Genomic DNA, 19,942 nt, shown 5'->3' on the forward strand with positions numbered 1-19,942 from the left:
CAGCATTGATACCATGGAGCCAGAGCTTTTGCAAAGCAGTGCCATACTCATGGGCCTCATACTGTACCTCATGGTGCAGTGCTTCCAAACTGCCCACATGTTGCTCCAGCAGGATGAAGACCAGCATGGCCCGCAGGCCCTGTTCAACCAAGTCCTGGTGCTCCTGCTGCTGCACACATCCCTTAATTTCCTCTGGACACAATTGAACACTGCTTCTGGTTGAGAGGGAGACTAGCTCAGACTGGTGGGACAGCATTATCATGCAGAGCTGGGACAATCAGCAGTGGTTTCAGAACTTACATAAGAATGGCCATACTGAGTTAGACCAAAGGTCCATCTATCCCAGTATCCTGGTTCTCAACAGTGGCCAATACCAGATGCCCCAGAGGGAGGGAACAAAACAGATAATTATCATGCGATCCCTCTCCTGTCATCCATTTCCAGCCCCTAATAAACAGAGACTAGGGACACCATTCTTACCCATCCTGGCTAATAGCCATGGATGGACCCAGCCTCCATTAATCTAGCTCTTTTTTGAACCCTGTTAAAGTACTAGCCTTCACCACATCCTCTAGCAAGGAGTTTTACAGGTTGACTGTGCACTCAGGGAAGAAAAACTTCCTTTTGTTTGTTTTAAACTTGCTGCCTATTAATTTCATTTGGTGACCCCTAGTTCTTATATTGTGGGAATAAGTAAATAACTTCCTTATTCATTTTTTCCACACCATTCATGATTTTATAGAACTCTGTCGAGTCCAAGTCTTTTTAATATCTCGTTGGGACCCATTCCAAACTCCTAATAATTTTTGTTGCCCTTTTATGGACCTTTTTCAATGTCAGTATATCTTTTTTTGAGATGTGACCACATCTGTACGCAATATTTAAGATGTGGGCATACCATGGTTTTATCCATTTTTTCATGATTACTAACATTCTATTTGCTTTTTTGACTGCTTCTGCACACTGAGTGAATGTTTTCAGAGAACTATCCACAGTGACTCCATGATCTCTCTCTTGAATAGTTATAGCTAAATTAGTCCCCATATTGTATGTATAGTTGGGATTATTTTTTCCAGTGTGCATTACTTTACATTTATCAACATTAAATTTCATTTGACATTTTGTTACCCAATCACTTAGTTTAGTGAGATCTTTTTGAAACTTCACAGTCTGCTTTGGTCTTAACTATCTTGAGCAGTTTAGTACCATCTGCAAATTTTGCTACTTCACTGTTTACCCCTTTCTCTAGATCATTTATAAATAAGTTGAATAGGTTTGGTCCCAGAACAGACCCGTGGGGGACCCCACTGGTTACCTCTCTCCAGTCTGAAAACTTATCATTTATTCCTACACTTTGTTTCCTGTCTTTTAACCAGTTATCAATCCATTAAAGTACCTTCTCTCTTATCTCATGACAACTTACTTAAGAGCCTTTGGTGAGGAACCTTGTCAAAGACTTTCTGGAAATCTAAGTATACTATATCCACTGGATCCTTCTTGTCCACATGTTTGTTGACCTCTTTCGGAAACTGTAGTAAATTTGTAAGGCATGATTTCCCTTTACAGAAACCATGCTGACTTTCCCTCAACAAATTATGTTCATCTATGTGTCTGACAATTTTATTCTTTACTATAGTTTCAACTAATTTGCCTGGTACTGATGTTAGACCGTCTGTAAATGCCAAGATCACCTTTAGAGCCCTTTTAAAATATTGGCATCATGTTAACTCTCTTCCAGTAATTAGGTACAGAAGCTGATTTAAAGGCTAGGTTACAAACCAGTTAATAGTGCCACAATTCCATATTTGAGTTATTTCAGAACTCTTGGGTGCATGCCATCTGGTCCCAGTGACTTGTTACTGTTAAGTTTATCAGTTTGTTCCAAAACCTCCTCTAATGATACCTCAATCTGGGACAATTCCTCAGATTTGTCACCTAAAAAGAATGACTCGGGTTTGGGGATTTCACCAATATCCTCAGCCATGAAGACTGAAGCAAAGAATTCATTTAGCTTTTCTGCAAGGACTTTATCATCTTTCAGCACTCCTTTAGCATCTCGATCATCCAAGGGCCCCGCTGGTTGTCTAGTAGGCTTCCTACTTCTGATGTCCTTCAAAAAAATTTGCTATTCCTTTTTGAGTATTTGGCTAGCTGTTCTTTAACCTCCTTTTTGGCTTTTCTTATTATGTTTTTACACTAATTTAATTTTAAACAAGCAGTATAGAATATTTTGGAAGCTAATTTTTAATTTACATGGTGCATCAACATTTCTGCAGTCTTCTTTAGTGGATGATCCCTCTGATGACTAAAATACTAACTATTGACTTTTGGCATTTCAGATATGCTCATATAATATTACTAAAGGTGAAGGATGAAAGAAACTTTAGGTATTAAATGAAAGGTGACACTAGTTCTTTGACAAGTGTATAATGGGCTGTCCTTTCATGTTGGGGTCCCAATTCCAAATTCCTGCACAAGTTCAAAGGCAAACTTCTGTTTTAAGAAGGAGTGTCATACTTTACTTATAGTAGCTTTATGATGTTCTACACAGTTGTCAGTGAATAGGTTAAAAAAGACAATAACACTATTGCCTGTCATGACTGAATGTTAGCAGAGCCACATGGGGAAGCATGGATAGCACCTGCGTGCTCTGTTCTTTGCAAAAACTGGTAGTGCAATTCCCTTGCTTTCATGAGAGCTTAAATTTAACAAAGAAAACTAACAAAAGAACCATTGGTGTGTGTCACTTTTGGGATCCTTGAGTGTTAATCATCCTTATTCTTGATTGATTGCAAAATAATATTAGTAATGGCCTGATTTTTTCAGAAGTGCTGGTCACCTACAGCTCCAGAAGTCAATCAGGTCTTAGCAAATAGCATAAAATACTTGTATTTCCATTATGCGCTTTAATTGCCTGGAAAATAGACATGAGACTTATTTTTTGCAATCAAAATCATGTAACAGTTAGGGGTTTTTTTATTCATTAACTGCTTAACAATTCAAATTTAGTATCTAACACCAAAAAGATTGTTTGCATACTACAGTAGCTGGCTTTGTTCTTCAGTCACATATAAGTACAATAATGGCAGATGCTACAATAAAGATAAAAGGTTTTGTGCGGAAAAGTACATTCAAATACTGTGACTGTTAAGTCCTTGTTAGTTAATACTAAAATGGTTTGTAAAAGATTAACATCTGTGCACCCAATGTGGAAAGGTACAATAGCTATTTCAGAAGAAATTTACAAATGAGACATTAGTGGAGGGGAGTATTGCTATCCAGTAATACAAAAATTTATTCTTGTTTTGCTTCTCCTTCGTAAAAATTACACTTTGTTTGACTTGATGTCTGTTTTGCCATTCAGGTTTTCTTTCTGTCAGTACCCATTCGTTATTTCTATAGCAGCAAAAAAAGTTATTATTCAAAGGGATTCAGAACAACAGATGATAAACATGGCAAGGGTAAGTCACTTTTTGATAAATGATATTCATGTAAAAATAATGTGATACATTTTAATCTGTTAAACATTCTGTAAAATTATTCACTGCAATTTGTGAAATTTAGAGCTAACCTCTAAAAACAATTAGGCAGTTCTAACTTAGTGTCTGCAAAAAAGCCATGAAGAATGTTTACATGTTTAGGGCTGTAGTACCTTCATAAATGTGTTTCTACAGTACAATATTCTGCAATATATGGACCTTTTTTCACCATTCCCATGAGTGACAAGCAAGCTAGATTCATGGGGAAGATAATTTTGAGGGAATACATTCCTCTGAAAAGCCTTGTTAGTTGTCTATTTTATTATGCTAGTGTGGACAATGATAGATCAGAATACAACAATATCTATACAGGTCACAGGAAAGAATGTTGGACATAAGGGAGTAGTGGCTTTTAAGAGGAGATGCTAGGTACTGAGGGTTGATCTGACTTCTTAAGCAAAAATGTTGGGTGTATTCATTTTTTTGTTTGTTTTAAATTACAAATAGCAAAGCCTGGTGGACAAAGTCTCTCGCAGGCAGAGACCTGACATGAATATGTTATTCTTAAACGTGAAAGTGAGAAGGATGCATCTTGTTAGTGATTCACTTGATGAGGTAAAGAAAATGGAAATTTAATTAATGTTTGTTGGAATGTATTTGTAACATTTTAATTTCAGTCTGATAGGATTTATTTTATAGTGAATCTATTGAAAACATATAGTAGTTGCTGAGGAAACTAACCACGTTTTTAGTTATCGTCTTTTTTTACGATTACCAACTTTCCATACACGCTTATGTAGATTTTGTGACTGTGCATGCTAACTAAAATAAATTTTAAAAATATGAATATGAAGTTAACTCATTAAGAATACAGTGCATAGTCATCAGATTGTATTGTATCATATTCTAGGGTAGGCGTTCCAACTTCTTCTATTCCTTAGATACTGTGTGATTTCTTCCTTAACTATCTTCTTTCTTTGAGCTTTGTAGTGTAGGAGCACAGTGTAGTAAAATCTCATTTGTGTTGAGCAATATAATATTAGCAAGATAAAGGGAAGTATTCTTTGATTTGTAAAAATCTATGGTATCATCATTGCAATGGCATGGCAGGGAAGCTCACTTGTTCCTGGGTCCTCACTCCAACTCCTAGAGTTTGTGGAAATTTTGATGATACAGTGTGCTAAGAAAAAGGTCAAGTTGGGTATCATTTGAACGCCTTTTCTCCTACCAAGACTATGGCACCAAACAGGACAAGTCTGGAACAATTATGTAGCTATACAGTCAAGAAAGATATATTTTTTAAATATACTGTACATAGACATGTCGAACGTGGCAGCCCTCACAAAGTTCTTTTGAGGCCATTGACCCATGATACTGTATTTTCAGTTAATAACTAAAATATGATACCCAGATTAGTTTATTTTAAGGTTGCAGATCCTATAAATGGAAGGAATGCTTGAAGTTTATTGCCATCATCAGTTAAAAAGGTGAACGATTCAAATTATGATTCTGTAAATTTTAATGACTCTAGTGACACCTCCCTTACCTTTCTATCATTAACTTACTCACAGAATTACACATGCTCCCAAGTTATTAAATACTTCAGGTTTTGTTTCCCCAATTTCTTATCCAAATGTTTAACCCACTGCTGCCATGCCCCAGACTCAGTTGCTCAGAGGGAGTGTAAATGAGATCTACTTGGTGCCTCTGCTTCCAAGTCGTGGCAGAGACGTCATGAGCCAGGAGGGAGAATAGCCAACCAATTACAATTACCTAACTTCCCCAATCCAGACAATTGTTTGAATATGCACTTGATTTATAAGTAACCTTATGGATTCATATTTCACACAAAATAATAACTGTAGAAATAAAAACTTAAAAAAACAAATTGTCTTGCAGCACCTTAGAGACTAACAAAAAATGTAAATAGTATCATAAGCTTTTGTAAGCACAATCCACTTCTTCAGCTGAGTGGAACAAGGGGTCCGAAGGTTCAAATATATAGAAAAAGAGGGGAGATGGGGAGGGAAAGAGAAGAGGAAAAAGTCTTGTCAAATTAGAGTGTCCGTGCTAACTGAAGCTAATAGAGTGGGGTGTGGTACTTAGTTTTTTATGTCATTAAGTTGTTGAATATAGTGGCTCATCCCGTTCTTGTCTTTGTTCAAACCAATTTGTACCGCTAAACCTCTTGCTCCATTCATCTGAAGAAGTGGGTTGGGCCCACAACAGCTCATGGTACTATCTACATTTTTTGTTAGTCTCTCTAAGGTGCTGCAGGACCATTCATTTTTTTTAAAGTTACAGACTAACATGGCTACCCCGCTGAGATTGTAGAAATAAAAGAAGCACCCTTTTGTTATGCTTAAGTTCTATTATATTAAATACTTCGAGTCTCTGATTTATTGTAATTTGTATTTTTTTAAATAGCTGACATGGAAGAGGGCAGATTTGAAAAAAAAGTTGAAAGTTACATTTGTAGGTGAGGCTGGTCTTGATATGGGTGGCCTAACAAAAGAATGGTTTCTTCTCCTTATTCGCCAGATTTTTCACCCGGACTATGGTGAGTCCTCATAATGTACTTTTTAAATGAACAGGTTAAAACCAAGATTAATCAAAGCAGGGATGGATAGGCATTTTTAGTTTTTCATCACCCTGGATCTTCATCACCCATCCACCCTGGATCTTTTTTCAGTATTCTCTGTTGGGTCACGTAGCTCAGTTGGAGGAGTAAGGGTGGGCTCCGTCATTTGGGAAAGATGGGAGTGGGAGGAGGTAGAGAGAGGTAAGAACCAGGAGCAGACAAACCAGCCAGCTGCAGTTATTTGCTGCCACTGTGAAATCAAAATATAGGAATATTTTATGTTAGGAAAAAAGAGGAAAAGCTCAATGCCTACAAAATGGAAAGTGTTGGTTGCTGAGCCAATTGAGAACAATTGGCATGCTGCTAAGACAGTTCTAAGTGTCCTGGAAGAGCTGAGACCTTTATTTCAGTGACACATCAAATTTAGAGACTTTCGGGGTGAAGACTTAGGTCAGTTCTCCAGTCTGATAAGTATTATTCTAATTCCTGCTTTTCTTCTCGCTTTCTGTGCCCGTCACTCTTTGTATTCTATTACACTCTCTCTGAGTCCCCTGTTTTTCAAGGCATTGAGTAGAAATCTGAGGAATTCAGGACTGGCAGAAATTCTTTCTGTGTTCTGCCATTGGCTTGTTATTCCACTTAGTTTCCAGTTCAGGGGCTTTCCAGAGGTGAGGATCTTCTTTAAGTTGTAGAAGCATGGGACAAGGCTACTGACTTTTCTGGGAGAGAGAGGTGGGATAGCTTAACCAGGAATGATGAACCTTTTTTGGATTGGGGACCACTGGGCATACACACAAGTGAGAAGCAAAACAAAAACAAAAAAAATCCAAACCCTCACTGATGTGGCCCCTGACTGGAAGGAGAAAGACATTTTTCACATTCCCCTCACGCACCAGAGCCTAAGGGGACCCAGTCTATAGGATTTTGTGTGCTCAAGCTACAAGGTGGGGGGGACAGTAGATGGGCTGGAACACCAGCATGGGGCTCCCCAATGCTGGGGGGAGCCCCAAGCCTTGGGGGCTGGATCCAGGCAAGTTGGGGACTGAATCTGGCCCCTGGGCCTTAGGTTCCCACCCTTCAGCCATTATGTCTCAGAAGGATCATATCCTGTCTCACTGCCTCATGCATGTTCTTGTGCAATAATTCAGTTTACTGCATGGTTTACTAATAGACCAGGTAGAATAATTTAAATCTATACAAGCTACACAGCTAAGAGCGTGTATACACTTGGAAATTTACCAAAAAGACAACTCCAGAATAATTATTTCAGATTGCTTGATTGAATATATTTGAGCATATCTAGAAAAGGAACTCTTATTGTGGAGTTTGTATTGAAATAGCTATTCCAGAATAATCATTGGAACCAAGCACTGGGACCTCCCATCTCACTAGGTCTCACCCAAAATTCTACAAGCTTGAGTCATCTGGCAAAGGAGCTAGCTAGGGTTTTTTCTTTGCTGTGTAGACATACCTTCAAAAGCCAAAGCACAATAACTGTGTAGATGCTGGACATGCCTGCATGAGGTACTGTTCCTTACTTGAAAATTGTGAACATGGTGGTCAGTATTGCACTATCCAGAGGGTTTCTTAATCTCTTCAGTTTCTAAGCCACATATCCCAATGCTATTATTAGAACATATTTTGCTATTTTTTCCAGCAATTTCAACTCACTATAACGCTCTATTTTTTGTTTCTATATATAGAGACCTTAAATACAATTCTTTAACAAATTGACTTTAATGTTGCCAATGTCAGTATTGAGTGATTGGTTTCTGAGACAGTCCACAGCCGTGCCTTATGTGCCTATAAGGCTTGTGACTTTTGTATCCTCCAAGATTGACAAATGACTACCTGTACTTCTCTGGAAAGGAAGGAAAATATCTAAAATGAAAGTACTCCTTGATACACACATTCTGTTAGCTATAAAGAGGCTGAAGGAAACTTGAAACAAAAATATGCTTTGGGGAGATTTTTTTCATTGCAGATAATGTGAAATAATTTTTACATTTCACAGGTATGTTTACATATCACAAGGATTCACACTGTCACTGGTTTAGCAGCTATAAATGTGATAACTACTCTGAATTCCGATTGGTTGGAGCTGTATCCTTTGCTGTCCACTTGAAGGTGCTATCTGCATAGTAGTTTAATCAGTTACTAACTGTAAAAACAAAAAGCTAGGAACTATAATTACACAATATCAGAATTAGTTTTTATTATGCGTTCCTTTTTTTATTAAAAGATTTTTTTGTTTTAAAGAATACACTGAGTAGTGATTCTTGTAGGAAAATTAAAAATAAAGAAAATACATATTGTGTTCATGTGTACATATTGAATACAAAAAACTACACTAAAATATTGAGTTTGCAAAATCAAGCACTCTTAACTTAGAAAATTAAGAATTAGATTTTTGATGTATGGAATCCCTATTAGCAACAAGTTTGAAATCTTTATTAATAGTTTATTAAATATAAAGTTTCATCTTTAAAATTGAATCTTTGGTTTAAGTGTTGAAAACATTTTCTTGCTGTCTGTTAAACTGTCCGATATATAATCTAGTATAGGTTACCCACTCTGCTGTTTTAAATGGCATAACTTGCAAACAAAATCATAAGCACTAGACTAATTGAAAAAAAGTAAAATAATTAAACAGTACAGCTATAACAAATAGCATGAATACATAAATAGAATTTAATTAGCTAAATATAAAAAGAAAACTGCATTGTATAAAAGGCAGCAAATGTGATGGTTTATATTTTTGTTTATTAGAACTGGCATATTTAATAAATTGCAACTAGTAGCCTTGTCCTTGTATTAAGTTTTATATAAGGGAAATAGCCCATTCTTTACCCACTTGACTACCTAGCATAGGAGGATTAAACTAATGGGAAGTAATATCAAATCTGGCAGTAACAAGTAACAACTCCAGAAGAGGCATCTTTTCTTGATGGAAACTCCTCGGGTAGAACAATAGTCATATTGATTTGTACAAAAAAGCCTAAAATCAAACCCATTTCTCACTAAGACCTCTGTAGAATTTTGTATATTAAAGACCATATCTATAGTTTCAATTTAATTTTTTTATATTATAGTAGTTCTATATTGTGTAAAGCAATTTTTTAATCTTAAGTGTAAAAGAATTCAGGTGTTGAAAAGAAGTGTTTTATTTGATCATGCTGATTCTTTTAGTTTAATAATTCTTACATTAGACACATAGGGTATGTCTACACTGCATTGCTATTTCGGGATACCAGAGGTATCCCGAAATAGCTACCCTGCGTCTTAACAAGCCACCCATTGTTTTGAAATATTTTTCGAAATAACGGGTGTACTATTTCAGCATCCTGGTAACCCACGTTCCATGAGGGCTAAGGAATGTTTTGAAATAGCGTGTTATTTCGAAATTTGGTGCTGTGTAGACGTGCCAAATTTTAAAATAGCCTATTTTGAAATTCATTCGAAATAAGATAAGCAATTTGTGTAGCTCAAATTGCGTATCTTATTTTGAGGTTAGGGTGCCATGTAGATGCACCCATACTCTTAAAAGAATGATGACAATGTGGAAAAAAAGAAACAAAATGAGAAAGCAATAAAGTATGTTCAATACTTCTGGAATATTCTTGGAAAGAGTGCAAATATTTTCTAAAACAGTGTTTCTTAAACCTTTTAAGACCGAGAAACACCAAACAATATTTTTTATTTATGGGGAACACCAAGGATTTTTGTTGAGCAAAGAAAAAAGGAAGCTTGCCCCTTTTAAGGATGGCCATTTGAACTCTGTTCTCTCTGTCTATGGTGACCAAATTTTCTGAACCAAAATTAGGGACACATTACCTATACCCCCTGACCTCTGTTTACTATTCCCTTCACTCTTTGGATAGACACATGACCAGAAGTAAAAGTAACCCCCTCTAAGAACTTTTCCCACAATCCTCCTACCCATAGGGGATGAATTTGGCCCCCGCCGAACCCTCTCTCCTCTGGTGCTGGTCTCTCTCCTGCAGATGTCTACCCTTCTGCTTCACCTCCAGAATTCTCTGGCACCTGCACCTTCCTTTACCCCTGCACTCTTCTGGTGTTTCCTCCTTCCCTCACTGCACCTGCCCCCTTGCCCTCTTTCTCCCTGATGCCCATCCCCTCACCACCCTCTGCCCCAGTTCCTCTCATACCCTTCTGTGCCCTCACACATGACTTGCTCCATCTCTGCCTTCCTCACGCCCACCCCTCCTTTCAACTCTTCTCCCAGCACCTCCCCCTCCCCTTGCTTCCTCTTGCCCCCAATGCCCTTCCCCTCTCGTCTCCCAGCATCACCCTGTCCCCTCCACCTTCCCACCCCCACTGACACTTCTGCTCCCTCCTCCTGCCTTTTTCCTCATTGTCTCCACTTGGTACCCTGGCATTTGTGTCTCCTCCACCCTGTCCCTTGGTTCCTTCCTGTTTCTTCTCCTGCCCTGCCCCCCTCCCCTCAACACAAGCCCCTTCCTCTCCCACCCTCCTTCCCCCTAGTTCTCTCCGAGCCCCTCTCCTACCTTTTGCCTTCCAGTTTGCGGGGCTGGAGTCTGTGGTCGGGCCCCAGAAGTCCCCAAAGTCCTGGCCCCAGCTACTTCCAAGGCAGAACTGCTTGCCGTGCCTGAAGCTGGGCCGCCCATGGTGCTAATGTTAGTGCTGCATTCCAGTCCCCACACCAGCTTTGGCTCCCATTAGAAGGAGCACCGGAGGTGGGGAGAGAAACCCCCACCCTTCTAGATCTTGCCTGTGTAGAGCGGCTGTGTGAGCAGGTCTATGCACTGCCGCTCCCCCAGCAGAGTGGAAAGGGGCGGGAAGAGATAGGGCCATGCACAGAGCGCACCAGCAGAGCCCGAACATACCCCGTTCTGCAGTGCTCCAGCTGGGCTCTGCACGGTCTCTGCTGGTACTTGGTGGCAGCTCCCAGGAGCAGCTCACTGGCTCCAACCAGCGCCTCTCCCCCATCGGCAGTGGTGGCAGCCGCCTATGGATGGAGTATGCCGGGCTTGCTGCGAACGGTGGAGGCAGTCCCGCAGCGAGTGGGAGGAGAGACTTGCCGGACAGCGGCGCATGCTGCATGGGAGTTCAGAGCTTTGGACACTGCACGCCACCAGCAGTGGCCCTGGCTGCCTGCTCAAAGCACCAAGGGAGCTGCTTACATGCTGGGTGGAGGCAGGGAGTTGCTGCTGTGCCACACTAGCACTGGGTATCTTTCAATCCGGGACTATCCCAGGGAAAAAACGGAACACATGGTCACCATATTTCTGCAGCACACCGGTTTGGCGCGGAACACAGTTTAAAAAATGCTGTTCTAAAGTGATCTGAAAAAGAATGTTACCTATAATAGGAATGTGATTTTCTACTTAACATCTGCCATGTATAGCTTATGGGACTTGCTGTATATAATAGTATCACCTTGGATATTCGCTTCCCACCTTGCTGCTACAAGAAACTTTTGAGTCCTCCCATTGTTCCCTGTGATCAGAACACACCTGTAGGCAACAGTAACGTTACATTAGAAGACCTATGTCAAATTATGCCAGTAAGTATAAAGCAATACTTTAAATAATAGTTGATTTAAATAATAATTGTTTTCATTTTTGGGTACTTTGTTGCTTCTGTTTCATTTAAACATAGCAGAATATTTTTACATGCTAAGGCTCTTTTGTATATACTTTACAAACCACACTCCTATTATACAGACATTTTCTCTTTTATTGACAATCATATTTATTTATGTTTTGCTTATAAAAGATTGAGCAAAATTTTCCTTTCTGCCATTTGAGTTTTGAGAATTTAAAAAACTACACCTACAGATGAAATTTCACATCTAAGAAATTTATTATACAGATGTCCACTGCAAGAGACCATTGATTTCCTTTGCAATCCATGGTATCATTCAGTGCAGTAAAACTCTCAAGATCATACATGAGTCAGTTCTGTATCTAAGAATTCCAAGTTACAGTTATAAATGGCTGTAGCCATTTAATTGACCTCAGTTCATCTATAACTACCTGCTATATCATTCTCATTCTTCATTCCTGTAGATTAAAAAAGCCCATAAATTTGTAGTGGTCAGATTCTTTTATAGTAATTTACTGAGTTAGTTTCTAAAATTGAGTAGAAATATTCTAAAATCTGCATCAGCACAAGATGTCATATCCTAAAAAGAGTTTGGGATTACAAAAAAAAAAAAATGTACCCTACAGTTGGAAGATGTTGCTACCCTATTGCTAAGGATCTTCTTATGCTGATAGGTACTTGAATTAGTATTACTTTTTTGTATGGCACCAGATTCCAGGGTAGGGGTAAGAAGCATGAGCTCAGTCTTAAGCTTCTCCCCCTGGATTGAAGTCTGACCTACTCAACTCCTTTCTTCAGAAGTCTCAGAATCCTCGACTTTGAAATCAGAGATGATCTTTGGGTCCAGCTTCTCCAACAAAGAAACCACCAGATCGTAAATTGAAGACAAGATCTTCAGATCTTATTTTGCCTCGCAAGAAACCACTTTATCTATCAGTAGGTTCCATTTTTGAATACTGAGAGTCTTAGTTCCTCTTGCATTCATATTGAAGAGGAAGGGGGAGGCAATGCATTCCTCCAGATACACATATGCAGACCAGACAGTAGATTTACAAAGCTTTTTAGGAGCCTAAAGATGCAGATAGGTGCCTAATGGGGCTTACAAATGCACTCTGTGAATTAAATGCCTAACTTCTATTGACTTTCAGTGGGAGATAGGTACCTAACGTTTATAAGCTTTTATTTGTCAATTCCAGTAAGCACCTACCTGCATGTTTAGGTACCTGAATACATTTGTAGATCTAGCCTATGGTGTCTTCATGCCATAAAGAGGAGTAACATTGTATTGGCTGGACATAGAATGGGCTATTAGTTACCATCTGGACTACATGGCTCTGTCGATGGAGCCATGTAGATTTGTTGACATGGCAAAGGGAAATGAAGCGGCAATTTAAATAATCGCCACGTCATTTAAATTAAAATGGCTGCCGTTCTGCGCCGATCAGCTGTTTGGCGGCACAGCGCTGTAGTCTGGACATTCCGCGGTTGACATCAAAGGCATTTGTCAACCTCCCTGGTAAACCTCATCCCACGAGGCATAACGGGGAGGTCGACAAATGCCTTTGATGTCGACCTTGGAGCATCCAGACTACAGCACTGTGCCACCAAACAGCTGATCGGCACAGCGCGGCAGCCATTCTAATTTAAATGTACCGGCGATTTAAATCGCCGCTTCATTTCCCTTTGCCTACAACCCTAATCTACGTGGCTCTGTCAACGGAGCCATGTAGTCTAGACGTGCCCATGGAGTCTTTTACTAGTTCATCACAGTTAATTGGGCATTTCAGATTACATTAATCCCTCAGTAAAATGCCTCTGAATTCCCATTGTAGGAGTATAATAGACAATTACAGAACCAATGATGTCAAAGGAGTACTAATTTTAAAAAAATATAATTTAAGAGCTGCTCTCGAAATATTAGCATTTGATCTTCACTTCAGTGTCAAGAGTGTCATGATTAAACAATATAAAGCTGGAAGCTAAACTTTTAAGTGGCAGCCGTATACATTTGCAAAATACATGCATTCTGGGTGTTAGTATTTCAAGCAGCCATTCCCCTGGTAGAATAAGATCTTAGTCTGTATGGCACTGGTACTCTAGCTTGCTTATTACAGACTTGAATACTAAATTTAATCTACTTGAATAAGTGTGATATAGTGGTGGTAGGAAAAATGCTCAGGGAGCCCCTTCCTTGTGAACTCTTCAGTTGTACCTTTTTTTCAGAGAGCGCCTCTGGGGAACGATTACTGATAAATAATCTCCATTTGTTTAAAAATAACTAACAGTGGTTTTTTTAGGTCAATTTGTAGCTGATGATGGAAAAATGAAATTCAGTATGAACATATTAGAAACAAGTGCCTTTGCCTGGTGAGGGGAAAAATTCAAATATATAGTTATAGCAGAAAAATCATTTCTGCACATGCGGAGTAGCATGTTGCTTTATGTATAGTATCCTTTAATGTACAATTTTGCCTAAGGTGTTTCTTGGTAATAAGATTTACTTTAAAAGGACAAGGTGAAATTGAAGCTAATTTTGTAATTTTTTTTCCCTCAGGAGTTGGCCCATGGACTAAGTGAGCTTCTATCCTATGAAGACAACGTTGAAGAAGATTTTTATTCAACCTTCCAGGTACTGTAGGAACTAAAAGTGTACAGTTTATAGTAATAGTTGACACAGCTCAGAGTATTTATTTATAGATTTATTTTAAAAATAATTTAAGAACTGCTTTCCCGGTATCACAGAAAGTGTTTGTTGATTTTTTCGAGTTCAGTGTGGCTAGGGTTAAAGAGCTATAATTTAGCTCAAATTTCACCTTGTCCTTTTGAAGTAGATCAAAAGTGACTACAGGACTCTGGGAGTATGAGTGAAGGAGTTTCAAGTGCAGATGGTATTCTCTTCTGTCTTTCCTGTCAAAGGTAGGGGCCCAGTCAGAGACACATGCATCCTGGAAGTGAATGCCTGGTATAGCCAGGAGGGCATTGGCTTCCCTGACCACAGGATGCTGTCCCAAAAAGGACTGCTAAGCAAGGATGGGGTTCACCATTTGAGGAAGGAGAAGAGAGTATTTGGATTTAGACTGGCTAACCTAGTGAGGAGGGCTTTAAACTAGGTTCAACAGGGGCAGGTGACCAAAGCCCACAGGTAAGTGAAAAACATGGAGACCTGGGAGATGGCTCAGAAATTGGAGGGGGCATGGGCTATAATAGCAGACATAAAGGAAGGAGAAGCAGAACTGGGGGGCAAAATCAAATCAATATCTTAGATAACTATATACAAATGCAAGAAGTATGGGGAATAAACAGGAAGAACCTGAAGTCCTAATGAATCAGTCCAACTATGACATAGTTGGTATCACAGAGACACTTGATGAGATAATACACATGATTGGAATATTGGTATAGAAGAGTACAGCTTGCTCAGGAAGGATAGGCAGGGAAACAGGGAGGAGGTGTTGACTTGTATATTAAAAATGAATACACCTGGACTGAGGTAGAGATGGTTGTAGAAGACAGACTTGTTGAGAGTCTCTGGGTTAGATTAAAAGGGGTAAAAAACAAGGGTGATGTCATGCTAGGGGTCTACTGCAGACCATCAACCCAGGCAGAAGATGTGGATGAGGCTTTTTTAAACAGCTAAGAAAATCATCCAAAGCTCAGGACTTGGTGGTAATGGGAGATTTCAACTATCCAGACATATGTTGAGAAACAAACACAGATGTTAGTTAACTAGCACAGCAGGGCACAGTTATCCAAAAATTCTTGGGCTGCATTGGAGACAATTTTTTATTTCAGAAGGTTCAGAAGCTACTGGAGGGAAGCTGTTCTTGATTTGATTTTAACAAATAGGAACTGGTTGAAAATTTGAAAGTGGAAGGCATCTTGGGTAAAAGTGATCATGAAATGACAAGAGTTCATGATTCTAAGGAATGATAGATGGGAGAACAGCAAAATAGAGACAGTGGATTTCAGGAAGGCAGATTTTAGTAAACTCAGAGAACTGGTAGGTTAGGTCCTATGGGAAGTAAGACTAAGTGGAAAAACAACCGAAGAGAGTTGGCAGTTTTTCACAGGGACATTATTAAGGGCCCAAAAGCAAACTATTCTGTTGTGTAGGAAAGATAGAAAGTATAGCAAAAGACTACCTTGACTTTACCAGATCTTTCATGATCTAAAAATAAAAAATGAGTTGTATAAACCTGGTCAAATTACAAAGTATGAATATAAGCAAACAACACAAGTATGCAGAGGCAAGATTAGAAAGGCAAAGGCACAAATCTAGCTAGGGACGTAAAGGGTAACAGGAAGACGTTCTACAAGTATATTAGCAGCAAGAGGAAGACCAAGGACAGGGTAGGCCCATTATTCAGTGAAGAGGGAGAAACAATAACAGGAAACTTGGAAATGGCAGAGGTGGTTAATGACTTCTATGTTTCGGTTTTCATCAAGAAGATGGATGATGACAGGATGCCTAACATACTGAATTCTAGTGGAATTGAGGTACGTTTAGAAGTTTAAATAAAAAAAGAACAAGTTAAAATTACTTAGAAAAGTTAGATGTCTGAAAGTCACAATGGTCTGATGAAATGAATATAAGAACATAAGAACAGCCATAGTGGGTCAGAGCAAAGATCCATCCGGTCCAGTATCCTGTCTTCCGACAGTGGCCAATGCAAGATGCCCCAGAGGAAGTAACAGAATAGGGAATCATCAAGCAATCCCTCTCCCATCACCCATTCCCAGAAGATCTGACAGAGGCTAGGGAATACCATTCCTACCCATCTTGGCTAATGTATTCTAGAATACTCAATGAGCTGATAGAGGAGGTATCTGAGCCTTTAGCTATCATCTTTGAAATATCATGGAAATTTCAGAAGACTGGAAATGGGCAAATAACTCAGGAAATTAAATAATGTCACAGACAAATCATGTCACATCAATTTGATAGCTGTCATTGATAGGATAATAGGTTTTGTGGATAAGAGAGAAGTGGTGGGTGGTGGACAAGGTATACCTAGACTTTAGAAGGGCATTTGACATACTCTCACATGACCTTATCAATAAACTAGAGAAATACAACCTAGATGGGGCTATTATAATATGTGCATAACTGTCTGGATAACCATTCTCAGAGAGTAGTTATTAATGGTTCACAATCAGGCTAGAAGGACATAATAAATGGGGTTCCGCAGGGGTCTGTTTTGAGACTGGTTCTTTGTTCAGTATTTTCATCAATGATTTGTATGGTGATAAACTTATTGGCTGTGACTACACTGGCATGAATTTCCGGAACTGCTTAAAACGGAATACTATTCCGTTTTCAGTTTTTCCAGAAAAGGAGCGTCTACATTGGCAGGCAAGCCCTTTTTCCGGAAAAGCGTCTGTGGCCAATGTAGACGCACTTTTCCGGAAAAGAGCCCTGACCGCCATTTTCGCGATCGGGGCTTTTTTCCGGAAAAGACTACTGGGCTGTCTACACTGGCCCTTTTCTGGAACAGTGTTCCAGAATAAGGACTTATGCCCGAGTGGGAGCAGAATAGTTTTTCCGGAATAGCGGCTGATTTTGTACAGTAGAGCGTCGTTGCTCTTCCGGAAATTCAAGGGCCAGTGTAGACAGCTCGCAGCTTATTCCGGAAAAGCGGCTGATTTTCCAGAATAAGTGGCCCAGTGTAGACACAGCCATTAAGCTTGCAGATGATACCACGCTGGGAGGGGTTGCAGCCGCTTTGGAGAATAGGGTCAAAATTCAGAATGATCTGTACAAACTAGAGAAATTGTCTGAGGTAAACAGGATGAAATTTAATAAGGACAAATGCAAAGTGTTCCACGTAGGAAGGAACAATCAGTTTCACATATACAGAATGGGAAGTGGTTGTCTAGGAAGGAGAACGGCTAAAAAGGATTTTGGGGGTTATGTGGACCGCAAGTTAAACATGAGTCAGCAGTATGACACTATTGCAAAAAAAAGCAAACATGATTCTGGGATGCATTAACAGGAATGTTGTGAGCAAAAATGAGAAGTCATTCTTCCACTCTATTCTGCACTGATTAGGCCTCATTTGGAATACTGTGTCTAGTTCTGGGTACATTTCAAGAAAGATGTGGAGAAATTGGAGAAGGTCCAGAGAAGAGCAACAAGAATGATTAAAGGTCTAGAGAACATGACCTATGAAAGAAGACTGAAAGAACTGGGCTTATTTAGAGAAGACTGAGAGGGGATATGATAGCAGCTTAAGTGTCTAAAAGGGTTGTGGCAGGTTCAGTCCCAGTTCTGGGTCCTGGACTCCTTGTCTGCCCACTATCCCGCAATTTAGGGGCTGCGGTACAAGTCTCACTTGTGTTTTCTTGGCACTTGGCCTTCTGTCCTTTGGCAAAACAATGGGGCGTTGGGGCCGATACTCTTGGCCAGTCGGGGCAGAGTAAACAGTTCTTCTCAGACACCAGCTGAAGTTTCTGGCCACCTGGTGAGGGGAGAACCTCCAAACACTCCCTGTCGGAGCCCCATACCTCCCCCTGAAGCCTTTAACAGTGCTGATGATGATCTGCTCAGCTCCTCCGAGTCTCCTTATCAGTTGTTCGTTCTTCTCCACATCTACACTCCAAACTCCTTCTCCACTTTCCCTTACCCTCCCCCACAGAGAAGGTTTTTAAAGAGGTCCTGGGGCAACCTGAAATCAGCTCACCTGGCCCTTAATTGATTCATAGCAGCACTGTCTCAGCTGCCCCTGATTAGCCAAGGCTGTTGCTGGGTTTTTTTCAGAGCTGCCTCTCTTCCCTTCCATCAAGCCCTTTATCCTGTCCTATTACAGGGTGTTACAAGGAGGAGGGAGAAAAATTGTTCTCCTTGGCCTCTGATGGTAGGACAAGAAGCAATGGTCTTAAATTGCAGCAAGGGAGGGTTAAGTTGGACATTAGGAAAAACCTCCTGCCTGTCAGGGCGGCTAAACGCTGGATTAAATTGTCTAGGGAGGTTGTGGAATCTCCATCACTGGAGCTATTTAAGAGCAGGTTGGATAGACCTCTATCAGGGATGATCTAGATCGGGGGTGGCCAACCAATTACAGACAAAGAGCCAAAATAGTGGTGGATACAGCGCAGAGAGCCAAGGGAAAGAAGTTGAGGAAAAAAAAAAAAGCTGCCCCTTTCAGAGCTGCGTGTGGCCCAAGCAGGCTTCTGTCAGCTACAGCGTGAGCTCTTGCTGTCTCAAGCGGTGCCTTGACCAGAAAAGGAAAAAAGGTCAGAGCAGGGGAACGCAGAATAGGTGCAGGATCTGCAATTTATCCTTTAAAGAGCCGCATGTGGCTTGCAAGTCGCGGGTTGGCCACCCTTGGGTGCTTGGTCCTTCCATAAGGTCTGGGGCTGCACTCGATGACTTCTCAGGATCCCTTCCAGTTCTATGATTCTATAAAGCTTGCTCCAGCTTAAAAAGTGTCAGTCTAGCCTGGGAGGATGGCCCAGACAGATGTTTGCTGTGGCTTTGGAGGACTTAATCATTTTGGGACTGAAGTTGGCCTGGAAGCCTGATGTAGGCAAAGGTCTACCCAACTTGAAAGACTTGTTCTAGCTCTGAAAGCCTTTATCTAATCTGTACCAGTCTGAAGACAGTTGTTAGGTCCGACATAGGTGTGTTCTAGTTCCAGGCTTTTTTGCTTTAGCTAGGAGTTATATTGTCACCGAGCAGTTTAATAATCTTTATAATCTAAATTATTTTCATTCCTGTGGGGCCTACAATTAAAAGAGAATGTATTTCTTCTAATATATGTAACATCTTAAATCTTTTTCTGAATCTTTCTCCTTCATGGTATCTGAGTCTTACCATACAATTAATACATGTGTTACTACTATGTGACTGGGTTCCTTTTTACTTTTTTTAAAGTATATTTATCAAGAAAAATAAAAAAACTAAACACACAATTTTAAAAAACTCTAAGAAATATGCAGAATTAATTGATATGTGACTTATTTACTATAAAGAACTAAGGAGATACATGTACTATATCATCTTCCCTCTTTCTTCAGGTTTTCCAAGAAGAATTTGGAGTCATAAAATCTTATAATCTAAAGCCTGGTGGTGATAAAATTCCAGTTACAAATCAGAACAGGAAAGGTAAAATATGCTAACTGAAATGAACCTAACTTCACTTGTAAATATAGATTTTGTTGTTTAGCTAAGTAGTAAAAAAAAAATCAGCATGCACTTGCTAATATACTTTCTATTTTAGTGATATGTAGAATAAAATGTATTTTAAAAGTTTTAAATTATTTCAACTCAGTTAAGGACAATAAAATAAATGAT

General features: G+C 39.7%; 1 protein-coding gene across 6 annotated transcripts in view; it reads left to right on the forward strand.

Annotated features, from left to right (window-relative positions):
- HECTD2 (HECT domain E3 ubiquitin protein ligase 2) overlaps positions 1 to 19,942 on the forward strand; it is an 80,920-nt gene that overhangs the window by 52,676 nt on the left and 8,302 nt on the right. For all 6 annotated transcript variants that reach the window (XR_001367843.3, XM_075935126.1, XM_006117449.4 and 3 more), the window contains 7 exons: positions 3,365 to 3,461; positions 3,987 to 4,094; positions 5,907 to 6,039; positions 8,075 to 8,163; positions 11,450 to 11,608; positions 14,204 to 14,278; positions 19,666 to 19,753. Coding sequence is in view for 5 of the 6 variants with exons in the window: in XM_075935126.1 (XP_075791241.1) it covers positions 3,365 to 3,461; positions 3,987 to 4,094; positions 5,907 to 6,039; positions 8,075 to 8,163; positions 11,450 to 11,608; positions 14,204 to 14,278; positions 19,666 to 19,753 (749 nt within the window). In the remaining variant the exon portion in view is untranslated. The remainder of the gene's footprint in view (positions 1 to 3,364; positions 3,462 to 3,986; positions 4,095 to 5,906; positions 6,040 to 8,074; positions 8,164 to 11,449; positions 11,609 to 14,203; positions 14,279 to 19,665; positions 19,754 to 19,942) is intronic.

Source organism: Pelodiscus sinensis, chromosome 8 (assembly GCF_049634645.1).
Source record: "Pelodiscus sinensis isolate JC-2024 chromosome 8, ASM4963464v1, whole genome shotgun sequence".
Taxonomy (NCBI): Eukaryota; Metazoa; Chordata; order Testudines; family Trionychidae; genus Pelodiscus; species Pelodiscus sinensis.